Source organism: Budorcas taxicolor, chromosome 7, assembly GCF_023091745.1.
Source record: "Budorcas taxicolor isolate Tak-1 chromosome 7, Takin1.1, whole genome shotgun sequence".
Classification (NCBI taxonomy): Eukaryota; Metazoa; Chordata; class Mammalia; order Artiodactyla; family Bovidae; genus Budorcas; species Budorcas taxicolor.
Window position 1 is genome coordinate 4,291,150 of NC_068916.1, and position 21,026 is coordinate 4,312,175.

Genomic DNA, 21,026 nt, shown 5'->3' on the forward strand with positions numbered 1-21,026 from the left:
GACATTTAACTCCGTGAGGTGTCTATTTCCCTGTCTGCATAAAGAGTCTGATGGGAGAAGTGTCTTTGCAGGACTGTCTGGTGGTGTGTGTGTGTGTGATAAGCAGAGACCTCACTACCATTAAAGCTCTGTTCTTGCCTCCTGCTGGCTCAGCCCTGCTCACTGTTTTCCCGTTCGGGTGCACTCCCCTTCACTCAATCTGTGTTCCTTTCTCACCCCATGCATGGGTTTCCTGCAGGGTTTTGCAAGGAGAAAGTTGGGAAGTACCTTAGGCAGCTTGAGCCAAGCCACTGGTGGCCGGAAAAGAGAGGAAGAGTAATGGAAAAAGAGTAAAATGCAGAGAGAGACAGAGAGAAAGAGACATCGACAGAGACAGGAGAGACAGAGAAGCGAGAAGGGAGAGGGATGGGGGGAGAAAGCCAGAAACACATAAAGGAATACAGAGACCAGCAGAGAAATGTGTGTGTCAGCCACATATCCGAAGACAGGAGAGAAACAGACCCAAGGAGTAGGAGCGGGAGGGAAAGGAGACGCTGAGAGGGCCAGTCCCGTGCACAGGCCTTGCTCCGGACGGGTCTCCGCCCTCAGGGCGGCCTTTCATCCCTTCCCTAGAATCCTTAAATCCGCTCTCTCTAGGGGCCCTCTGCGTCTGTCACTGAACCGACTGCGGCTGGCGGAGGTGAGTGTGGCTTCAGAGGGGGCCTGGGTGGGCGCTGGGGATGGGCAGGACTGGAGCGCTGGAGACAGTGGTTGGAAGGGGCGGACCCGGGGGTTGAGGTTCAGAGGGTGTGAGAGCCAGGTGTCCCGGGCAGACTGGCTGAATTGATGCCTCGCCTCTCTTCCAGCTGGCTCGGCCAACATTTATATACTGCGCACCTCCCCTGTCCTCAAGGATTGTGGGGCTCCCTCTTCTTTCCCCCGACCCGGGTCCTTCCTCTGGCCCACGATCAGAGCGTGCTCCCCGTCTGTTCCCGTCCCCGCCCCGTCCTCCTCCTGCAGCCCCCGAGCCGATGGCCGCGGTCCCGGCGCTGCTGCCGCTGCTGCTGGCGCTGGCGCAGGCGGGAGCGGTGGGCGCCGCGGGCTCGGTGCGCCTGGCGGGCGGCCTCACGCTGGGCGGACTGTTCCCGGTGCACGCTCGCGGCGCGGCGGGCAGGGCGTGCGGGCAGCTGAAGAAGGAGCAGGGCGTGCACCGGCTCGAGGCCATGCTGTACGCCCTGGACCGCGTGAACGCCGACCCCGAGCTGCTGCCCGGGGTGCGCCTGGGCGCCAGGCTGCTCGACACCTGCTCGCGGGACACGTACGCGCTGGAGCAGGCGCTGAGCTTCGTGCAGGCGCTGATCCGCGGCCGCGACGGCGAAGAGGCCGCCGTGCGCTGCCCCGGCGGGGTCCCCCCGCTGCGCACCGCGCCCCCGGAGCGCGTGGTGGCTGTCGTGGGCGCTTCGGCCAGCTCTGTCTCCATCATGGTCGCCAACGTGCTGCGCCTGTTCGCGGTGAGAGCCCGGGGCGCGCCCCGGGTGCAGCGTCTCTCCCTTGTCTTTGCCTTGGGGATGCCTGAGGTCTAGTCTCTTTTCGAGAATCACTCTAGCTAGCCAAGAAGCCCTGCTCCCTGGGCCAGACGCAAGCCTGTCTGGGAAGATTGTTCTGAAGAAGGAAGTGTCTATGGAGTGCCGGGATAACTACGGCGTCCGTTAATTGCCCATGGGCCTTCCTCTGCCTCCTTTTCTCTCGTTCTCTCTCTTCTCCCTTTCCTCTTTTCCTCCTCGCTCTTCCCCTCCGCTTTCCATAACGTCTCCATACTCCACCCTTTCTCTGTTTCAGCTTCAGACATCTCTGTCTCCCCTGGACCAGTCCCAATCTGCTTCTTCCAGAACCTCCACGTCCCTGACCTTCACACCAGCCCCCGCTCGCTCCCTTTAGTGTGTGTGTCGGTTTTGTTGTTGTTCGCTCGTGTCTTTCTTTAATATGAGGGATGCACTCCTCTGCTCCGCTAGCCTCTCCCACCACCGGCCTCTTTTCACACTTAGTGCCTCCATCCTTTCTCCTGAACCAGCTCAGCCATAATCCCCATTATTAATCACTCTAATGCACTGGGATAAACCCAGTTCCAAACAGGTCCCTCTGTTAGACCAGACGCAACCTTCAATCAAACAGCCCCTCCCCAGCTCTCCTGCCTGCTCAGCCCCTCCTGGGGCGGATGCCCGCCTCCGCAGACCACCCTTTTGTGTGAACTGGGGAAACATGTCTTCCTCTGGGGCTGACAGAGGTCCCTTTCCCCGGGCGAAAGCTGCAGCCAGTGCCTGGCAGCTGCAGACTGGACTTGAACCCCATGTTCCATTAGTGCCATTCACAAAATGCAGGTCTTTCTCTGCATCTTCCAGCCTCTCCATGTGGAGAGGCTGCTCCCACTTGCCCTGAGCTCTCTATCCCTGGGTCCTGGGTCCTCACTGCCTTCCTTCCCTAGGGTGACTGACCCTCCATCCACAGCCCGGGTGTCTTTCCTCCCTCTAGATCCCCCAGATCAGCTACGCTTCCACGGCCCCTGAGCTCAGCGACTCCACACGCTATGACTTCTTCTCCCGCGTGGTGCCTCCTGACTCCTACCAGGCCCAGGCCATGGTGGACATAGTGCGGGCATTGGGATGGAACTACGTGTCCACGCTGGCCTCTGAGGGCAACTATGGCGAGAGCGGGGTTGAGGCTTTTGTGCAGATCTCTCGAGAGGCTGGTGAGCTTGGGGCCAGGGCAGAGGGGGGCGGTCTGAGGCCTGAAGGGGCCTATGGAAAGACCGTCAGACAGGGCGCAAGCTGTGAGGCGGGGCTCTGGGTTTATAGTGGGGAGCCTGGATGGTGCTCCCTGTGGGCAGGCACCCTTTCCTTTGGAAGACTCAGTCCCTGCCACAGTCCTGTGTGGTGGTGGCCTTGGTGGGTGAATGACTGACTTTGGCATCTCCGACACCCAGGGGGGGTCTGTATTGCCCAGTCCATCAAGATTCCCAGGGAACCAAAACCAGGAGAATTCAATAAAGTGATCAAGAGACTCATGGAGACACCGAACGCCCGGGGCATCATCATCTTCGCCAACGAGGATGACATCAGGTGGGCGAGAGGGCGTGTTCTTCTGTAGCTCTTCTTGGAGACCCTACTGCCTCGTCTCCCGTATCCCAGCCATGTACAGCCTCCCTTCCCCTCTTTCTTCCCCTCCTACCTTCCTGCCTCCGCATACCTTTTCTACTGTTTTGTCTGTGTCTGGTGGCCCCAGAAATGAACCCGGCCTAGTCTGGGTCACAATGCTCCAAGCCTAGCCAGAGAAACATAAGAATACACATCTACTTCTATAATTAACAGTGAGGGAGAGACTGGTGGGCACATGTAATGATTGTCAGGGAACAACTCTCGGGGCAATAGGTTATCAGCAGGAGGCATGGCCCCCAGCCTGAACCGCAGCAGGAGAAGGCAGGCTCTTCTTAAAGACATGTGGAGCCATGCACAGCACGAGAGGGCAGGCCTGGAGTCAGAGCCTGGCTCTGCCTTTTTCTACCTGAGAAACCCAGTGTCCTAAACTCCCTGCATCCTACGTTTCCTGATAAACAAGGGTCTGCTGAGTGGTGCAGAATGGGATAGATGGCGAGAGGAGAAAAAGTGACCAGGCTTACGTAGGAGGAGGACCTCAGGGCATCCCTCACCCTGTTCTTTCCAGGAGGGTTCTGGAGGCTGCACGCCAGGCCAACCTGACTGGCCACTTCCTGTGGGTTGGCTCAGACAGCTGGGGAGCCAAGATCTCACCCGTCCTGAACCTGGAGGATGTGGCTGTGGGAGCTATCACCATCCTGCCCAAAAGGGCCTCCATTGATGGTGAGTGGAGTCATGCCCTCCCCTGCATCTCCCACCCATATCTATCCTCCCCACAATGATCCCCTCTTGGGGGTGCTCATTTTACCCTTCTATAAAATTGTACCAAGACCCAGGGTCTCTTCTGGGAATTCTAGAATCCTGAGATTCTGTGAACACATCCCTCCAAACAGTGTTTTAAATGAATTGGCAAATGAGGAAACACACACACCACTGTACAGGGTGCAGAATTGTTAAGTTTTGTTTGTTTTAATCAGTGCCTGCATTTTGGTTCTGCCAAAGGCACTCTACTTTGAAGATGAGTGTGACAGGGAGAGAAAACAAGGATGTGGGACTTACTGTCCTACTGATCAACTAATGAGGCCTGCCTCTCCACCCCTCCTCCACCATCCCACCTGTGAATATCTGGAAGAATGCAAAAATGATGGTCACTTTACATTAGGATTGCTCATTTCCCCAAAGGCTAAACTGAAGACACCTTGATGAGGTACTTCAGGGCTATTTTATGAAGCACAGGCCCTTGTCAATACTGAGCCCTGACTTCCAGGGGCTCCCAGCCTCTTGGAGGTGCACACACACCCTTACACTCTTTCTTTCCCTTAGAATGCATTCAATTGTAGGCAACAAACTAGACTGAGAGTAGTTTTAGCAATAAATGTATTCCATCACAAGACAAGAGGTCTCAAAGTAGGGGAAACTTCATGCTTGGGGCAATGAGTCAACGATGTTCTCAGAATCTTGAGCTCTGTCCTCCCTTCTGTCCCACCATCCTCTGTAGTTGCTATATGTCTTCTTGATTGTGATGTCTTATTCACAAAGTGGCTGCTGAAGCTCCACCCATTACATCTTCACAGCAGCATCCTAACCAGGAAAGACAAGGCAGGAAAAATTCTTTCATGTGGTGAGGCTCAGAGTTGGCAAAATTTATTGCAGAGTCCCTAGATGACTTTGAACTCATCAGCCAGGCCAGAAATTGGTCACCTGGGCTTCCCCAGCTGTAAAGTCAGCGGGTGTTGAAGGGACACAAGTGGTGGGCCATGGCTGGCTCATATGGGTGCCTCCCCTCCTTCCTCCTTCCCTCTCTCTCAGGATTTGACCAGTACTTCATGACTCGATCCCTGGAGAACAACCGCCGAAACATCTGGTTTGCTGAGTTCTGGGAAGAGAATTTTAACTGCAAACTGACTAGCTCAGGTACCCAGTCTGACGATTCCACCCGCAAATGCACAGGTGAGAGCTGCCCAGGGTGGGTGATGAGGGTGGAGAGGGAGAGGGTGGGAAGCCAGGTTGGGCACCTGGGGGCCAGGCACGCTTCCTCTGGGCATCCGTAGGACAGGTGAGGAACGCATCGGCCGGGACTCTGCCTACGAGCAGGAAGGGAAGGTGCAGTTTGTGATTGATGCTGTGTACGCCATTGCCCACGCCCTCCACAGCATGCACCAGGCTCTCTGCCCCGGGCACACAGGGCTGTGCCCAGCAATGGAGCCCACTGATGGTCGGACACTGCTGCAGTATATTCGAGCTGTGCGTTTCAATGGTGAGTGGGAGCCAGAGCCCCTGTGTGAGTGAGGGGAAGCCTGCTGGGTTGGAGTTCTCAGGACCTGGGCAGCCCAGGATGGAAGGAATGGCAGAGCAGAAGGGGATAGTGGGAGCACCTGGGCCTGAGAGCTGGAGGCTTGGGCCAAGTTCTGGGGACCAGTTTTTGACACTTCTTATTCCCCAGGCTTGAGTAACCCCTGCCCCAGGCTGCAGAGCCCAGGTTCTGAAGAACTTGTTTGTGACCCTTCTTGTCTGGATCTCTCAGACGGTCGCACACAACTCTTTGCACCACTGCAGAGAGTCTGGAATCGTCTGGTCTCTCAGGGCACTGCCCGCACTGTGGACAGGCGTCCCACTCCACGCCTCAGGCTTCCAAATGCCTCCCCAGTCGGGCCTGTGCTGCCTGAGCACAGGGTATGGATCTGGATAGCCTCCTGATACCAGGGGCCTGATATGTGGTCAGGGCTCAGAGTGAGGGTTTTTGAAAAGGCCCAGATAGACTCAGCTGTGCTTATGGTTTGTGGGGAAAGCTTCACATCGTGTTCAATTACTATCCTTTAGAAAATTAAAAACCGTTCTTCCACCAAGTGTTGAGCATCTTCTCTCTGCTAAGCTCCCTGTTAAAGAGCATGATTTAAGACTTCCCTGGTAGTCCAGCGGTTAAGACTCTGCGCTTTCACTGCAGGGACCATGGATTTGACCCCTGGTTGGGAACTGAGATCCCACATGCTGTGAGGCTAAATAAATAAATAAAGTAAAAGAGCATGACATAATATCACTCCAGAATAGCTCTGCAAGGTAGTAGAACAAGCGTCTAAAAGAAATAAGGCTTATTGTTCAAATCAGTACCCTTCCAAGTGGGAACTCTTCCTCTTACCTAGATACCTAAGCTTTCTAATTTTTTTTTAATTGTAGTAACATACACAAACAGTTGGCTTGCCAGGTGACTCTAGTGGTAGAGAACCTGCCTCCCAATGCAGGAGAGGAAAGAGATGTGGATTTGATCCCTGGGTCAGTAAGATCCCCTGGAGGAGGTCATGGCAACCCACGCCAGTATTCTTGCCTGGGAAATCCCATGGACAGAGGAGCCTGGCGGGCTACAGTATATAGGGTCACAAAGAGCCAGACAGGACTGAAGCTACTTAGCACGCATGGACACAAAGAGTACAGTTGAATGGTGTCACTTGTGCGGTCAGTCTCCAGAACTCTTCACTATGCAAAACTGAAACTCTGCACCTGTCACACATTAACGCCTCATGTCCCTCTCTCCACCCAGCCCCTGGCAACCACCATTCCACCTTTTGTCAATATTAATTTGACCACTCTAAGTACCTCAGATGAGTGGAATCACACAGTATTTGTCCTTTTGTGACTGGCTTATTTCACTTACCATAGTGTTCTTAAGGTTCATCCACGTTGTAGAAAGTGTCAGAATTTCCTTCCTTCTTAAGGCTGAATAATATTCCATTGTATGTATAGACCACAATTTGCTTATCCAGTCATCTGTCAACGGACACTTGCATTTCTTCCGTGTTTTAGCTACTGTGAATAATGTTACTGTGAACTAACAAGTGTATGGACTTCTCTTCAAGTCCCTGCTTTCAGTTTTCTTGGGTATATACCTAGAATTGGAATTGCTAGATCATGTGGTAATTCTGTGTAATTTCTCGAGGAACCACTATATTGGTTTCCATAGTTACTGCATCATTTTACTTTCCCATCAGTGGAGTACAGGGTTTCAATGTCTCCATACTTGCCAACACTTACTTTCTGTTGTTTCGACAGTGGCCATCCTAAATGGGTGTGAGGAGGAATCTCACTGGGGTTTTGATTGCAATTTCCCTGATGATAGGTGATACCGAGCACCTTCTCACGTGCTGGCTAAGCTCCTCCTTTGTCCTGGCCTTCCATGGGCTAGAGAACCAGCCGAGGATGACAGGCTCTCCTTTCAGGCAGCGCGGGAACCCCTGTGATGTTCAATGAGAATGGGGACGCACCTGGGCGATATGACATCTTCCAGTACCAGGCGACCAATGGCAGTGCAGGCAGTGGCAGCTACCAGGCGGTGGGCCAGTGGGCGGAGACCCTCAGGCTGGATGTAAGTGGCACAGGCTGAGCTCTGGGCGCAGGGAGGCGGGCCCACCTTCCTGGAGGCGGGAGTCACAGGCGGCGCTGTCCTGTCCCAGGTGGAAGCCCTGCAGTGGTCAGGAGACCCCCGAGAGGTGCCCGGGTCTCAGTGCAGCCTCCCCTGTGGGCCGGGGGAGCGGAAAAAGATGGTGAAGGGCGTCCCCTGCTGCTGGCACTGCGAGGCCTGCGACGGGTACCGCTTCCAGGTGGACGAGTTCACTTGCGAGGCCTGCCCAGGGCACATGAGGCCCACGCGCAACCACACCGGCTGCCGCCCCACGCCCGTGGTCCGCCTCTCCTGGTCCTCGCCCTGGGCGGCCCCGCCCCTCCTCTTGGCCGTGCTGGGCATCATGGCCACCACCACCGTGGTGGGCACCTTTGTGCGGCACAACAACACACCCATCGTCCGCGCCTCTGGCCGTGAGCTCAGCTACGTCCTCCTCACCGGCATCTTCCTCATCTATGCCATCACCTTCCTCATGGTGGCTGAGCCCGGAGCGGCGGTCTGCGCCACCCGCAGACTGTTCCTCGGCCTCGGCACCTCCCTCAGCTACTCGGCCCTGCTCACCAAGACCAACCGCATCTACCGCATCTTTGAGCGAGGGAAGCGCTCGGTCACGCCTCCGCCCTTCATCAGCCCCACTTCGCAGCTCGTCATCACCTTCAGCCTCACTTCCGTGCAGGTGAGTCCGCAGGCTCCAAGTTGAAGGGCTGGCAGACGGGATTGGGGCTGAGGGTAAGGGCACTGACCTCCACTTTAAAGATCAGACTCACTCTTCTATTTTGGTCTCTATGTTTGAAAAAAAAAAGCACCAGGAGCTAGGGGGCTGCTGTTTTTGTAAGTAGAACTCATTTAGGAGCAATTGTTTCCTCCTAAGGTGGGGAGTGCAAGCATCCAGTGATTCTTCTGTAAAAGAGTGAAATAATTTTCATAAACTGAACATGATGTTCCACAGTTTGGCTCCGAGGGCAAAGAGATGCCTGATGAATTTCCCCTAAGCAGAGAATCTATTTCCATAAGGGGAGTTTCTGCTGCCCAGTCAGTCACTGGGTAACCTGGATGAGAGGCATAAGGTCTGATGCTATTACTGTGGAATGAAGCATCCGGTTCCATAAACAGCCAGAATGTAATACTATATGTACAGCAAAAGCAGAATTCCTTCTGGGTTTCCTCTGAGATGGTAATAGAACTTTGGAAATGGCTCCCGTGTTATGTAAAGGGTACTAGGAGACAGGTGTGTGTGTGTGACATTGCAGAGACAGCCCAAATCTCAGGGCCAAGTGGGGGGCTCAAGTCACTGGACACAGCTCTTTCTCTACTCCAAGAAAGCTCTTCTTCCTACCTACCTCTGCATCCTTCCCACCCATGGGCCTCAGTCCATGCAAATGTCACACCTGGAAGGTGCTGCCCTCTTCCAGTATATAGACGGGTTTGAGTGTCCTTCGTCAGGGCCAGCATCTCAGTGCCCAGCCCGTCCTCAGAAGGCACCTCACTGCTTCCTGCCTGAAACCTCCGTGGCACCCTTCACCCCAGGATGGAGGTGCTTACATTCAACGCTCTCCTCTGGCTTACCTATGGACTTCCTGCTTTAGACCTCCCTTTCTAGAAATCCCAAACCTTTTCAGAGATGCACACCGTCACCGTCACCGTCGCACAGTTATTTAGCAATATAATGGATGTGAAAGGATATCTCATTATTTAATTCGTCTCGCCTTTCTAGTGCAGCTGGCCTTTGAGGTTTTGTCTTCTGTGATGTGCCTGTGCCTGCTCCTGTGATTTGCTCACTTTCTGTTATTTTATAGGAGTTTGTCACGTGTACTGGATGCTAATTCTTCTGTCAGTTACTCAGGCTGCAAACTCAGTGAGGTGCATTTTGGCTGCTATGCGCATGTATCATAGGCCTTGAGTTTTCATTTCTCAGGGGCAACTTTCTCCCCCATTTAGAGGAGTTATAAGAGGAGCCTCCCTGCTTCCTTTCTAGACAGTGGGTGGAGTTTTATTTTATTAGTCCCTTCTTCATGGAGCTTCTGCTTTTGGGAGAATCACAGAAAGATGCTCCTTCTGGATGTACAAATTCCTTTAAAAACTTCCTTTCCTCCAGGCTCACATAGCCCTACTCCAGACACACAGCATTGCACTGAAGTGTTGGCTAGGGTTCGGCTTCATTCCTCCCAAATCAAGCATTCTTATTCAGTGAATGGCCTGCACAAATGTATAGGACAGCTTTTCCCAGGTCCCACCTTTATGCCCGACGCCAGTACTCTTGCCTGGAAAATCCCATGGACAGAGGAGCCTGGTGGGCTGCAGTCCATGGGGTTGCTAAGAGTCGGACACGACTGAGCGACTTCACTTTCACTTTTCACTTTCATCTATTGGAGAAGGAAATGGCAACCCACTCCAGTGTTCTTGCCTGGAGAATCCCAGGGACTGTGGAGCCTGGTGGGCTGCTGGCTATGGGGTCGCACAGACTCGGACACGACTGAAGCGACTTAGCAGCAGCTTGGTTCCTACTGCCCAGATTTCCTTGGCAGATTTCCTTGGTCATGTCTCCCCTCACTGTGAAGGAATTCATTCTCCGTTAGCTCCTTGTTAGGGCCTGTGACTGACTCTGACCTCCCTGGCCACCCAGCATAAGCTTACATTCGTACCACTCTCTGTCTGGTGCCTCTCTATTTTGAGTTTCACGATGCATTCTTACATGATTTCATGATGTCTTGCTCAACATTTCTTTGGATCTGGAGAAGGAAGGGGGACCTCAGGAATGAGGCGTCCCATACGGTTAGATTGGATCCAGCTAGTCTTTTCATGTCTGCAGAACACACGATCCTGCCTCCATGGAGAGGAGCATCTCTGCTGGGCCTTGTCCTAAATTACTGTGACATGCACTGACTCCTCCCTTAAGCTGCTGTCACATCCTCACAACAGATTATGAGGGTTCCTGTTTGGTAGATGGAGGAGGTATGTTTAGGGCCACAGTTCCAGAGCCTCTGCCTGCAGTCACATTCCCTTGCTTGTTGTTGTTCAGTCACTAAATTGTGTCTGACTCTGCGACCCCATGGACTGCAGCAGGCCAGGCTCCCCTGTCTTCCACTATCTCCTGGAGTTTGAAAGTTCATGTCCATCGAGTCAGAGATGCTATCTAACCGGCTCACCCTCTGCCACCTTGTGTAGCTCAGTAAATGGCACTAGTGCTTTATTGACTATGCGAAAGCCTTTGACTGTGTGGATCGCAATCAACTGTGGAAAATTCTGAAAGATGGGAATACCAGACCACCTGACCTGCCTCTTGAGAAACCTATATGCAGGTCAGGAAGCAACAGTTAGAACTGGACATGGAACAACAGACTGGTTCCAAATAGGAAAAGGAGTACGTCAAGGCTGTATATTGTCACCCTGCTTATTTAACTAATATGCAGAGTACATCATGAGAAACGCTGGGCTGGAGGAAACACAAGCTGCAGTCAAGATTGTTGGGAGAAATATCAAGAACCTCAGATATGCAGATGACACCACCCTTATGGCAGAAAGTGAAGAGGATCTCAAAAGCCTCTTGATGAAAGTGAAAGAGGAGAGTAAAAAAGTTGGCTTAAAGCTCAACATTTAGAAAACTAAGATCATGGCATCTGTTCCCATCACTTCATGGGAAATAGATGGGGAAACAGTGGAAACAGTATCAGACTTTATTTTTTGGGGCTCCAAAATCACTGCAGATGGTGACTGCAGCCATGAAATTAAAAGACGCTTACTCCTTGGAAGAAAAGTTATGACCAACCTAGGTAGCATATTGAAAAGCAGAGACATTACTTTGCCAACAAAGGTCCATTTAGTCAAGTCTATGGTTTTTCCAGTAGTCACGTATGGATGTGAGAGTTGGACTGTGAAGAAAGCTGAGCACTGAAGAACGGATGCTTTTGAACTGTGGTGTTGGAGAAGACTCTTGAGAGTCCCTTGCACTGCCAGGAGATCCAACCAGTCCATTCTAAAGGAGATCAGCCCTGGGTGTTCTTTGGAAGGAATGATGCTAAAGCTGAAACTCCAGTACTTTGGCCACCTCATGCAAAGAGTTGACTCATTGGAAAAGACTTTGATGTTGGGAGGGATTGGGGGCAGGAGGAAAAGGGGATGACAGAGGATGAGATGGCTGGATGGCATCACTGACTCGATGGACTGAGTTTGAGTGAACTCCGGGAGATGGTGATGGACAAGGAGGCCTGGCGTGCTGCGATTCATGGGGTCGCAAAGAGTTGGACTCAACTGAGCAATTGAACTGAACTGAACTGAGTGGTTGAAATTCAGGAAGAGGACATCTAGGCCCCCTTACCCAGTCAGCCCTGATGTTCCCAGCACATACTTCCACTGCAGCCCCTCCTCCCCACCTGCCTGTGTCACTGGCATTTGCCCAGGCAGACCCCCTCCTGGACAACCCTGCCGTCTCCACAGTGGCCTCAGGCCTGAGCATTCCACTCAGCAGGCCAGGAGCCTTGAAAAGACCCTACCCTGGCAGAGACCTCAGTCGAGGGTGAGTCTGGGTGTTTCCTTGGTAACCATGCTGCCTCCTGCAGGTGGTTGGAGTGCTGGCCTGGCTGGGGGCCCAGCCCCCGCACAGTGTGATTGATTATGAAGAGCAGCGGACGGTGGACCCAGAGCAGGCCAGAGGTGTGCTCAAGTGCGACATGTCTGATCTGTCCCTCATTGGTTGCCTGGGCTACAGCCTCCTGCTCATGGTCACGTGCACGGTGTACGCCATCAAGGCCCGTGGCGTGCCCGAGACCTTCAATGAGGCCAAGCCCATTGGCTTCACCATGTACACCACCTGTATCATCTGGCTGGCTTTTGTGCCTATCTTCTTTGGCACTGCCCAATCAGCTGAGAAGGTAATCTGGGTCCTGACCTCATTGGGTTTCACGATCTTGTTTGTTTCCTGCTTGTCCATGGAGCGGCTCAATTGTTCTAAGTGCTGGGCCCATATGAATGATTGATTGTTTGGTTGGCTGATTCATTTATGTACTCATCTGTCTTTCTAGGTTCCCTCTGGTTGTTCTCTCCTTCCCTTGCCCTTTGTTCATTCATTCATTTGTTCATCCATGCTTCTACCCACCAATTAACTTTTTTTTATTCAGTTACCTTTTCATATATTTATCTCTGCCAATCCATCTGTCAGTTCATTTGTCTGACCACTATGCATTCATTTATTCATATGCCCCATGGAACTTTCATTTTTTCACTTCATGATCCCTTTGTTTGCCCACTTGTTCCTTTATACAGGTTGTATTAATCCACTCATTTGTATATTTGAAAACATGTTCATTCATTTATTAACATGCTCTAGCCCTTTTTAGGCATGTGGACTGTTGCCCTAGGTGTGGCTCTCTGTGAATAAACCTCTTGCTTCCCTTGGTCACTTGTCCACTCAGTCATGTGTTGTTTTCCCTTCTTCCTGCCTACACCAGAGCCACACGGTTACTGTCAATTCGTCATGCCATGAAGGCCTTTGTTTACACTGCTCTCCTTTATCGTGCGGTCATTCCCATTCAGCTGACTGAAATGGACTCACTTTCAGGCTGTGTGGGGGCAGAGGGTGGGTGAGAGCAGGGCTGAGTCCACCTGGTCCTTTCCTCTGTGGCTTAGATCTACATCCAAACCACGACACTGACTGTGTCCTTAAGCCTGAGTGCATCCGTGTCCCTCGGCATGCTGTATGTACCCAAGACCTACGTCATCCTGTTCCACCCGGAGCAGAACGTGCAGAAGCGGAAACGGAGCCTCAAGACGACCTCCACAGTGGCAGCCCCACCCAAGGGTGAGGACACAGAGGCCCCAAGTAGCAAGTAGGAGAATGGGACACTTGTTCCCCCTCCTCTTTTGTCTTTGTTTCCTTGCTTCATAATGGAAGCTGTGAAGAGTCCAGATCTGCAGTGAGCAATCAGGGTGGGGAGTCTGCAAAGGCCAGGCCTAGCAAGATGGAACTGGCCTGGACCCACATGACACATTTCAGCCCCGTTTTTCTGTGGGTCTTGGCTTCATGCTTCCATCTTGCCAAGAACAGGCACCGAGAGAATCCTCTTCTGGAGAGGGATTAAACTTATATTCACTGGGTTAAAGTCAGAGATCGTGGTGAAGCCTTGGGCTTGGCCCAGTGTGAGTGGATTTCCTCCACCTTGATCAACCACCAGAATCTAGGGAGTGAGCAGTATATGAGAACGTGTAGACTCCAGAATGAAATACAGGGTTGGAATCGGAGAGGAGCAGTTTCCACAAGACCTCTGTGGCTCTGTATTTTGGACTGTGTAACTTGGGGCTTGGGTAAATATTTTGCTGGTACAGAGGGATTGAGCCTCGCATGAGAGCCCCGTGGGAGAAGATGGGCCTGCACAGGACAGAGGGAACTGGGGTGCCCCGTGAGGTTATTTGTGTCAGAGTCTTTTCTTTGACCTCTTTTCTCCTGGGATCTGGGGGATGTCATACTTAGAGAACAGCTTTTTTTTTTTTTTCTCCCCTTCCCATGTGTATTCACTTAAATTAACCCTGAACTTTAAGAAGATGAGATACACTTGTGTGGTGGTAGTGGTGTGAGAATAAACTATCAATGTGGTATTTGCCCTCCTCTGATGCCTGTTCTCAAGTGCTAGGTTGAGACAAGTTACAGAGAGAGTTGTGTCCATGGTGAAGATTCATTCCAAGTGGATAACTTGGGATGAATATCCAAACTGTTCTCTCCCAATATTTACCGGGAGATCGCCTTTGAAAAGCATGCATGAGGCATGGAAAGGAAAATGCTTGGACGTCAAATGCATTTTTCAGTAATCTATTTTTAACAAAAGGTTTGGTTTAAGTTATGGAATTTTATTTCCCTGGGGTAGAATTTGAATTTGTTAAATTGACTCTTTTTATTTATCAGTATAAATTCTCTAGTGGCTGATGTTTGGAACTGGTTTTGAAGATTCAGCTGTACTTCATCCAATAGAGACTCTTCCCTAGACAGAATCTCTGCATAATCCATTTTGACCTTAGGACCAGGTGTTTCTGCATTCTTTAAAAGGGCTTCTCCTCAGAATAACATTATTGGTGTACAGATTCTCCTTCCCCATATTTGTTGTATTCCTAGGAATTCTCTCCAGTGCGAGTTATGACATTTCACATATTGCTGGGTGCTTACCAAAATTCATTCTTTCATACAGCTTCTCTCCTGTGTAGGTTTTCTGATGTACAATGAGGTGTATTTTCTTGCTGATGGCTTTCCACATTAGTGCTTTAGCAGGGTTTCTCTCCTATATTAACTCTTAAGAGAACAATGAGCTCTCATCTCCAAATGAAGGTTTTCCTGTATTTGTTGTTTTCTTGCTCTTTCTCTCAGTATAAATTCTGTGTTATGCAGTGAGTCTTGACTTCTAATTGGAAACCTTTCCACAGTTTTTACATTTTTGTGGTTTTCCCCACTCTGAATTCTGTGACTTGGAATTTGGATTATTTCTTAGTAAAAGCTTTTCCACGTTTAGAGGATTTCTTCACCCACCCCCCACCCCACCATATGAAGTTTCTGACTTAGAGTCCTGGCTTCCTGCTGAAGACTGTAACACCTCCCAATTTCACTCAGACTGGTCTCTCTGATGTGAATTCTTTGAAGCACAGTAAGTTCTGTCTTCTTCTGGCCTTCTCACATTCAGTCCACTCATAGAAGAGGCACGCACCATTTTCTGTGCAGTGGGGGCATCCTCTATTGCCAAAGGCATTGTCATATTTAGTACATTTGTGACACTTCTCTCCTTTCTGAATTCTCTAATGTGTATAAAGGTCTGACTCCTGGAAGAGGGCTTTCCCGCATTCAGTGTGTACATAAGATCTCTCCCTTGGATCATTTCTTCACTGTTCAGTGGGGGTTGACAGATCCCTGCAGGGTTTTCCATGTGATTTGCACACATATTCGAGTTTGCCTTCTCCAGTATCCAATCAATTTGAACCCCTGAAAAAAAGTTTTTTCTCCAAAGTTTGTGGAATTTATAAAGCATTCTGCCTGTGTGTTCCCTTCTCTGTTGAATAAGAGCTGGGCTATACTTGTAGGCTTTCTCATAGTCATGGCCCTTGAATGATTTCTCCTCTGTGTGGATTATATGTTCCAGTGAAAATGGGGTTCTGGTTGCTGGCTTTTCCACCTTACAATCCCAGTATTTTCTGCAGCTTGAGTTCTCTAAAGCAGAGTAAGATTACATTTTGATACAAGCTTTTATTCAGTACATCCAATGTGTTGAGATTTGTACAGGAGGGATTTTTTAAATGTTTTTTAACCCCAACAAAACAGCTTTATTGAGATATAATTGACATACAATAAACTGCATGTAGAAGGTTCAATTTAATATGTCTTAGCATATGTAACTATTCGTGAAATCATCACAATAATCAAGATAATGCATAAATTCATAATTTAGAAAACTTTCATTATGCCCTTGTAACCTCCCCCAGGAAAGATTTTTTTTAATATTATTTATATTCTTATTCATTTTCATAGTGTGATTTTCTTGGGGATACATTCACTACAACTTTGTCACATTTATTACATTTTGTGATCTTTGGAAAATTCTCTCAAATTCATTACAGTCATTGTCTCTCACTTTACTCAGTAATTTCTTATTAAATAAATGTAACTTTTCCTAAAAGTTTGATTTGGGATTTCTGTTGCTTCTGTATATAGTTATTGATTTGCAAAATTCCCTCTAAGATGGAATAAAATGCACGATTCCAAGTGAATGTTTCTACCATCATTTTATAGAAAGAAGCCTCTTGAGGAATATTCTGTCATACTGACATATTTGCATCTAAATATGAAATATTCCCAAGGGTAACTATTTCCCACCTCTTGGGCTTTTAGGGGGAAGTCCTCTCCAGCACGGACATGGCAGAGTACTGAAATCTATGACAAATAGGTCAGGAGTTTCAGAGACACCATTTTAATCTGTGAAGCAAGGCGTATGAATAGAGATAGGCTTGGAGAAGGAAATGGCCACCCACCCCAATATTCTTGCCTGGAGAATCCCATGGACAGAGGAGCTTGATGGCCTACAGTCCATGGGGTCACAAAGAGTCGGACACGACTGAGTGACTGGGCTTTCCAGGTGGCACTAATGGTAAAGAACCTGCTTGCCAATGCAGGAGAGGTAAGAGACGTAGGTTCAATCCCTGGATAGGGAAGATCCCTAGAAGAGGGCATGGCAACCCACCCCAGTATTCTTGCCTGGAGAATCCCATTGACAGAGCAGCCTGCTGGGCTACAGTCCATGGGGTCGCAAAAAGTCAGACTCAACTAAGGTAATTTAGCATGCATGCACAGCTCTGAAAGGGGAAGACTGAGCAGGAGGATTGAATGAAAAAAGGCAAACAGGGGTGCAGACAGGCAGTAATGGTGACGGGACTGGATTTGGACATGTTAAGCCTCATCATTTCATTCACGGATTACTATTCAGGACACTAGTCTTTCTGCTCCCTGTGTTTCCCTCCTTTCATCCTACACACCAGTGTCAAAATCATCATGGCAGGGTACCAACTCCCCACGTTTACAGGAGCACTGTGGCGGGTCCTGCCTTCCCCCCGCACCTGCATCAGGCTGTGACTATTCTGTTTCACCTACAGACTTGGAAGCAGAAGTCACAGGAGGGGTCACAGGAAGGGTGCAGCAGCCTAGAGGATCATGGCCTCGTGCACTGCTCACTGACATAATCTGACAGATCAAGTACCATTCGGTTATTCTACCAAAGCTCTTGAGTATTGAATTTACCTGTAGTATCAGCTTCTGAGTTTTTTTCCATTCTGGGAAAATTTTCAGGGAAATTTTCCAGGATCCACAGACATTGTCTTGCCCCTTCCATCATATACTTCCTTCCGTCAGCTTTCACATCTTGTACAGCATTAAGGTTAAGACATTTTGAGGTCAGTTCCAGCTCTGCAACTTGCTAGATGGATGACCTTAGGCAAGATAATTAGCCTCTACCGTAGCTGGTCTCCTTAATGATCTCCGTGTGCATGCATGCCAAGTCACTTCAGTTGTGTCTGACTCTTTGCAATTCTGTGGACTATAGCCTGCCAGGTTCCCCTGTCCTTGTGATTCTCCAGGCAAGAATACTGGACTGGGTAGCCATTTCCTCCTCCAGGGGATCTTCCCAGCCCGGGGATCGAACCCTCATCTTTTACATCTCCTACACTGGCAGGCAGGTTCTTTACCACTAGCGCCACCTGGGAAGCCCCAATTATTGACCCATTTATCTACTACTGACCCTCCTAGTCCTACCAATCACTGTCCATACAGACCCTACTCACTAAGCAGAGTCCTCAAGTGACCAGTCCCAACACCCCATCTCAGCCCCCTGGCCCTCTGATTCATTGATCTCCACAGACTTCTCATTCATTGTTGCTCCAACAATTATCATTGGATTTTTACTCCATGCTGAGCACCTGGGATACATCAGTTTATAAAACAGACAAGGATTGTCTCCTTCATGAAACGTACATACTAGTGGTGGAGACAAACAATAAATAATACATGAGAGGAGGTGATAAAGTGCTGTGGATAAAAGGAAACAGAGCAGGGCAGGGAGAATGGAAAAGGCCAGAGGGGATGGGCTACAATAAAGTGGTTAAGTGTAAGCTTCATTGAAAAGGTGGAACTTGAAGGAAGTGGGGTGTGAGCTGTGGAATTACCTGGGGGAAGAAGGGTCTAGCGCACAGAGCAGCCAGTGCAGCGGCCCTAGGGCGAGGGTGTGCCTGTAGGTTTGAGGACCCAGTCAAGAGCCTGGCTTGGTTGGAGCAGGTTTGAGAGAAGGAAACAATGTGAAAAAGCTAGGTGAGGTGTATCAGTAAGAGTTCTCCAGGGAAACAGAACCAATAGAGCACGCTGGTTTCTCTGGAGAACCCTGATAGATTACAGAGATACAGCGCATGTCTAATACATATGAGATAACAGATAGGCTAACGAACAGATCTATCATCTTTGCAGCTATCTGCCTGCCTAACCTGTACCCAATCGAATGTGTGTACCATCTTTCTATGTGTGTGTAATTCTTCATGTCAAGAGATATATTTTAAGAAATGGCTCCCATGATTGTGGGGGCTGGCAAGTCGGAAATCGGCAGGGCAGCTGGCAGGTTGGAAGCTCAGGCAGGAGCTGATGCTGTAGTCTTGAGGCAGAATCTCTTTTCCACCTGGAAACATGAATTGTTGCTTCCAGGGCTGTCAACACTGGGTGATTGGATGAGGCCCACTAACATGACTGAAGACATTCACGTCTCTCCCGTTGAAGTACACTGGTGGTATGACCCATATCTACAGAATACCTTTATGACAACGCATTGATTAGTGTTTGACTGAATCAGTGGGCTTCCCTGATAGCTCAGTTGGTAAAGAATCCGCCTGCAATGCAGGAGACCCTGGCTCGATTCCTGGGTTGGGAAGATCCCCTGGAGAAGGGATAGGCTACCCACTCCAGTATTCTGGCCTAGAGAATTCCATCAACTGTATAGTTCGTGAGGTTGCAAAGAGTCGGACACCACTGAGCAAATTTCAGTTTCAGTTTGACTGAATAGCTGAGTATATAACCTAGCCAAGTGGACTTAGAAAACTACCACATGAGATAATGAGGGTAATCATATGGAGCCCCGCGGGCCATTATAATTACAGACTTGCCTTTATTCTAGGGGAGAGGAGGAGACATTGGAGGGTTCCATGGGAGGGCTTTAAAAGAGGAGCGAGATGGTTAAGTTGAAAGGAACACTCTGGTTACTGAGTTAGGAATATCTCAGAGACACCTTTTGTGCATGAGTCTTTTCACAGTGTATTACATGCAGACTAGTGTGGTGGGCACATTCATTCATTGAAATAACCCTGTTCTCAGTCACGTATGCATTAGCATTCTTAGAAACACCTTTTGATGTCACCTTACACTGGAGGAAGATGATAAAAAGAAGAGAGAAAAGAGGTGAGCAGACGGCTCTGGCAGCCGGAATGACAAGGTCTCCAACCCATGACAGTACAGCTTAGCGGTTTGGTTTTTAGATTCAAAAGTACTTCACATTTAAAATGCTTGCTTTAACACTGTGATTTAGGACAACTCACAGATTCCTAATCTATACAGTGAGTGTGATAATCATATCCAGCTGATAGATAACCATTTGTCCCCACAAACCCGGGAGTTTGTATAAATTTCTTGACACGATGTACTATCAGAGCCTGACTGAAAGTATATGTTCAGTGAATATTACCTATGTGAACATACCTATTACTCTATGATGGTATGAATAAAAATGACTAGAAAGGGTAAGAAAGGCTGATGGTTATAGGAAACCTAAAAGATGAAGAGGCGCATCATGACTAACTTCTCAAGGAATAGCCACAGACACTTTCTCTATTGATACTATCGTTTAACTCAGACGAATTATTGGAACAGCTGCATAACTGGACTCTCAAGATCCAGTCTCCCCCTAACTTCAGGCATCCGCAATATTTTCCTACCACAGGATCTGTTAGAGTAGGGCTAAGATACAAATAGCTGCTTTTTTTTAGCACCTCCACAGGTATCCCTGGTAACCATCTTTGCTAACAAACCACTTTCCTAGTGAATAAGTGTAATTATGATATTCCCTTCACTTATTCGAGTCTATCCCCATTGCCTACTTAATAAGTTTAAACATATAACATTGGTAACAAAAGCCCTTTAAGATCCATCCTCAGACTACATCCTCATTGACAAAGAATGGCAGAAATAATATAACTGGATAGGATATTTAAAATTCTCTGGTCTTCTCTTTTTTTTCAATCAGTAAAGAAACTAAAGACTAGAATATATAAGATTTGCCCCAAGTTACACAGCTAGGAAATTCCAGAAATGAAAGGCAAATCTATGTCTCCAAGAGCATCACCCCTAGAAAAACACAAGACTCTCCCAGAAGTATCCATGCACAGCGTCCTCCATATTGCTTACCGCTTGATTCCAGTTTTAAAGATCTTACTGTACATAGCCAAGTTTCAGAAGACTTTGCCGGCACTTCCGGTATTTCTGTGAACTCCAACAAGGATTTGTTCTCATATCCTCGTGGTGCCTCATACACTGTGACTGCTTATTATGGTTCATAATGAGCATATATGGTTCGTTTATCTTTTTTACTCCCCAGTGACTCTGAACATTCATAATTCAAATCTCAGGAGAAAAATATTTGCAAATATATTAAATTTAAATCCTTCAATTTTAAAAACAATTCTCATCTCTAAAAAAATAAAGTGGGTAAAACACAGTATTAGAACCAATAGCAAAACTGTGTGAACAATCACATTAAGACGGAGGACTTACTTCTACTGACACGAAGACTCAGTCATTTTCATTCAGTATGTATTCATCTTAGAATTGTTTTCACACACGTTTCATAACATACAGGCATACAGTAACATCAGAGGCAATATGATTAACCAATCAAGGTTGGCCCCTTTAGAACTGGTCAAAATTTAACTTCACATTAGGTTCAAAAAATATTATA

At 48.9% G+C, this 21,026-nt stretch overlaps 1 protein-coding gene across 1 annotated transcript; it reads left to right on the forward strand.

Moving 5' to 3' along the window:
- Positions 1 to 1,010: 1,010 nt before the first annotated feature.
- On the forward strand, positions 1,011 to 13,347 carry GRM6 (glutamate metabotropic receptor 6). The gene is made up of 10 exons (XM_052642606.1): positions 1,011 to 1,490; positions 2,509 to 2,725; positions 2,960 to 3,095; positions 3,697 to 3,851; positions 4,938 to 5,078; positions 5,185 to 5,385; positions 7,340 to 7,485; positions 7,574 to 8,197; positions 12,078 to 12,389; positions 13,144 to 13,347. Exons 1-10 carry the CDS (start codon positions 1,011 to 1,013, stop codon positions 13,345 to 13,347), a joined length of 2,616 nt encoding a protein of 871 aa, XP_052498566.1.
- Positions 13,348 to 21,026: the final 7,679 nt, after the last annotated feature.

What these genes read in the sequence shown, in the direction of transcription:
- GRM6 (XM_052642606.1), top strand. Translation starts at nt 1,011, where the DNA reads ATGGCCGCGGTCCCGGCGCTGCTGCCGCTGCTGCTGGCGCTGGCGCAG. An exon ending in TTCCACCCGCAAATGCACAG is followed by an intron (nt 5,079 to 5,184) that starts GTGAGAGCTGCC and finishes TCCGTAGGACAG; the next exon opens with GTGAGGAACGCATCGGCCGG. An exon ending in CTGCCCAATCAGCTGAGAAG is followed by an intron (nt 12,390 to 13,143) that starts GTAATCTGGGTC and finishes TCTGTGGCTTAG; the next exon opens with ATCTACATCCAAACCACGAC.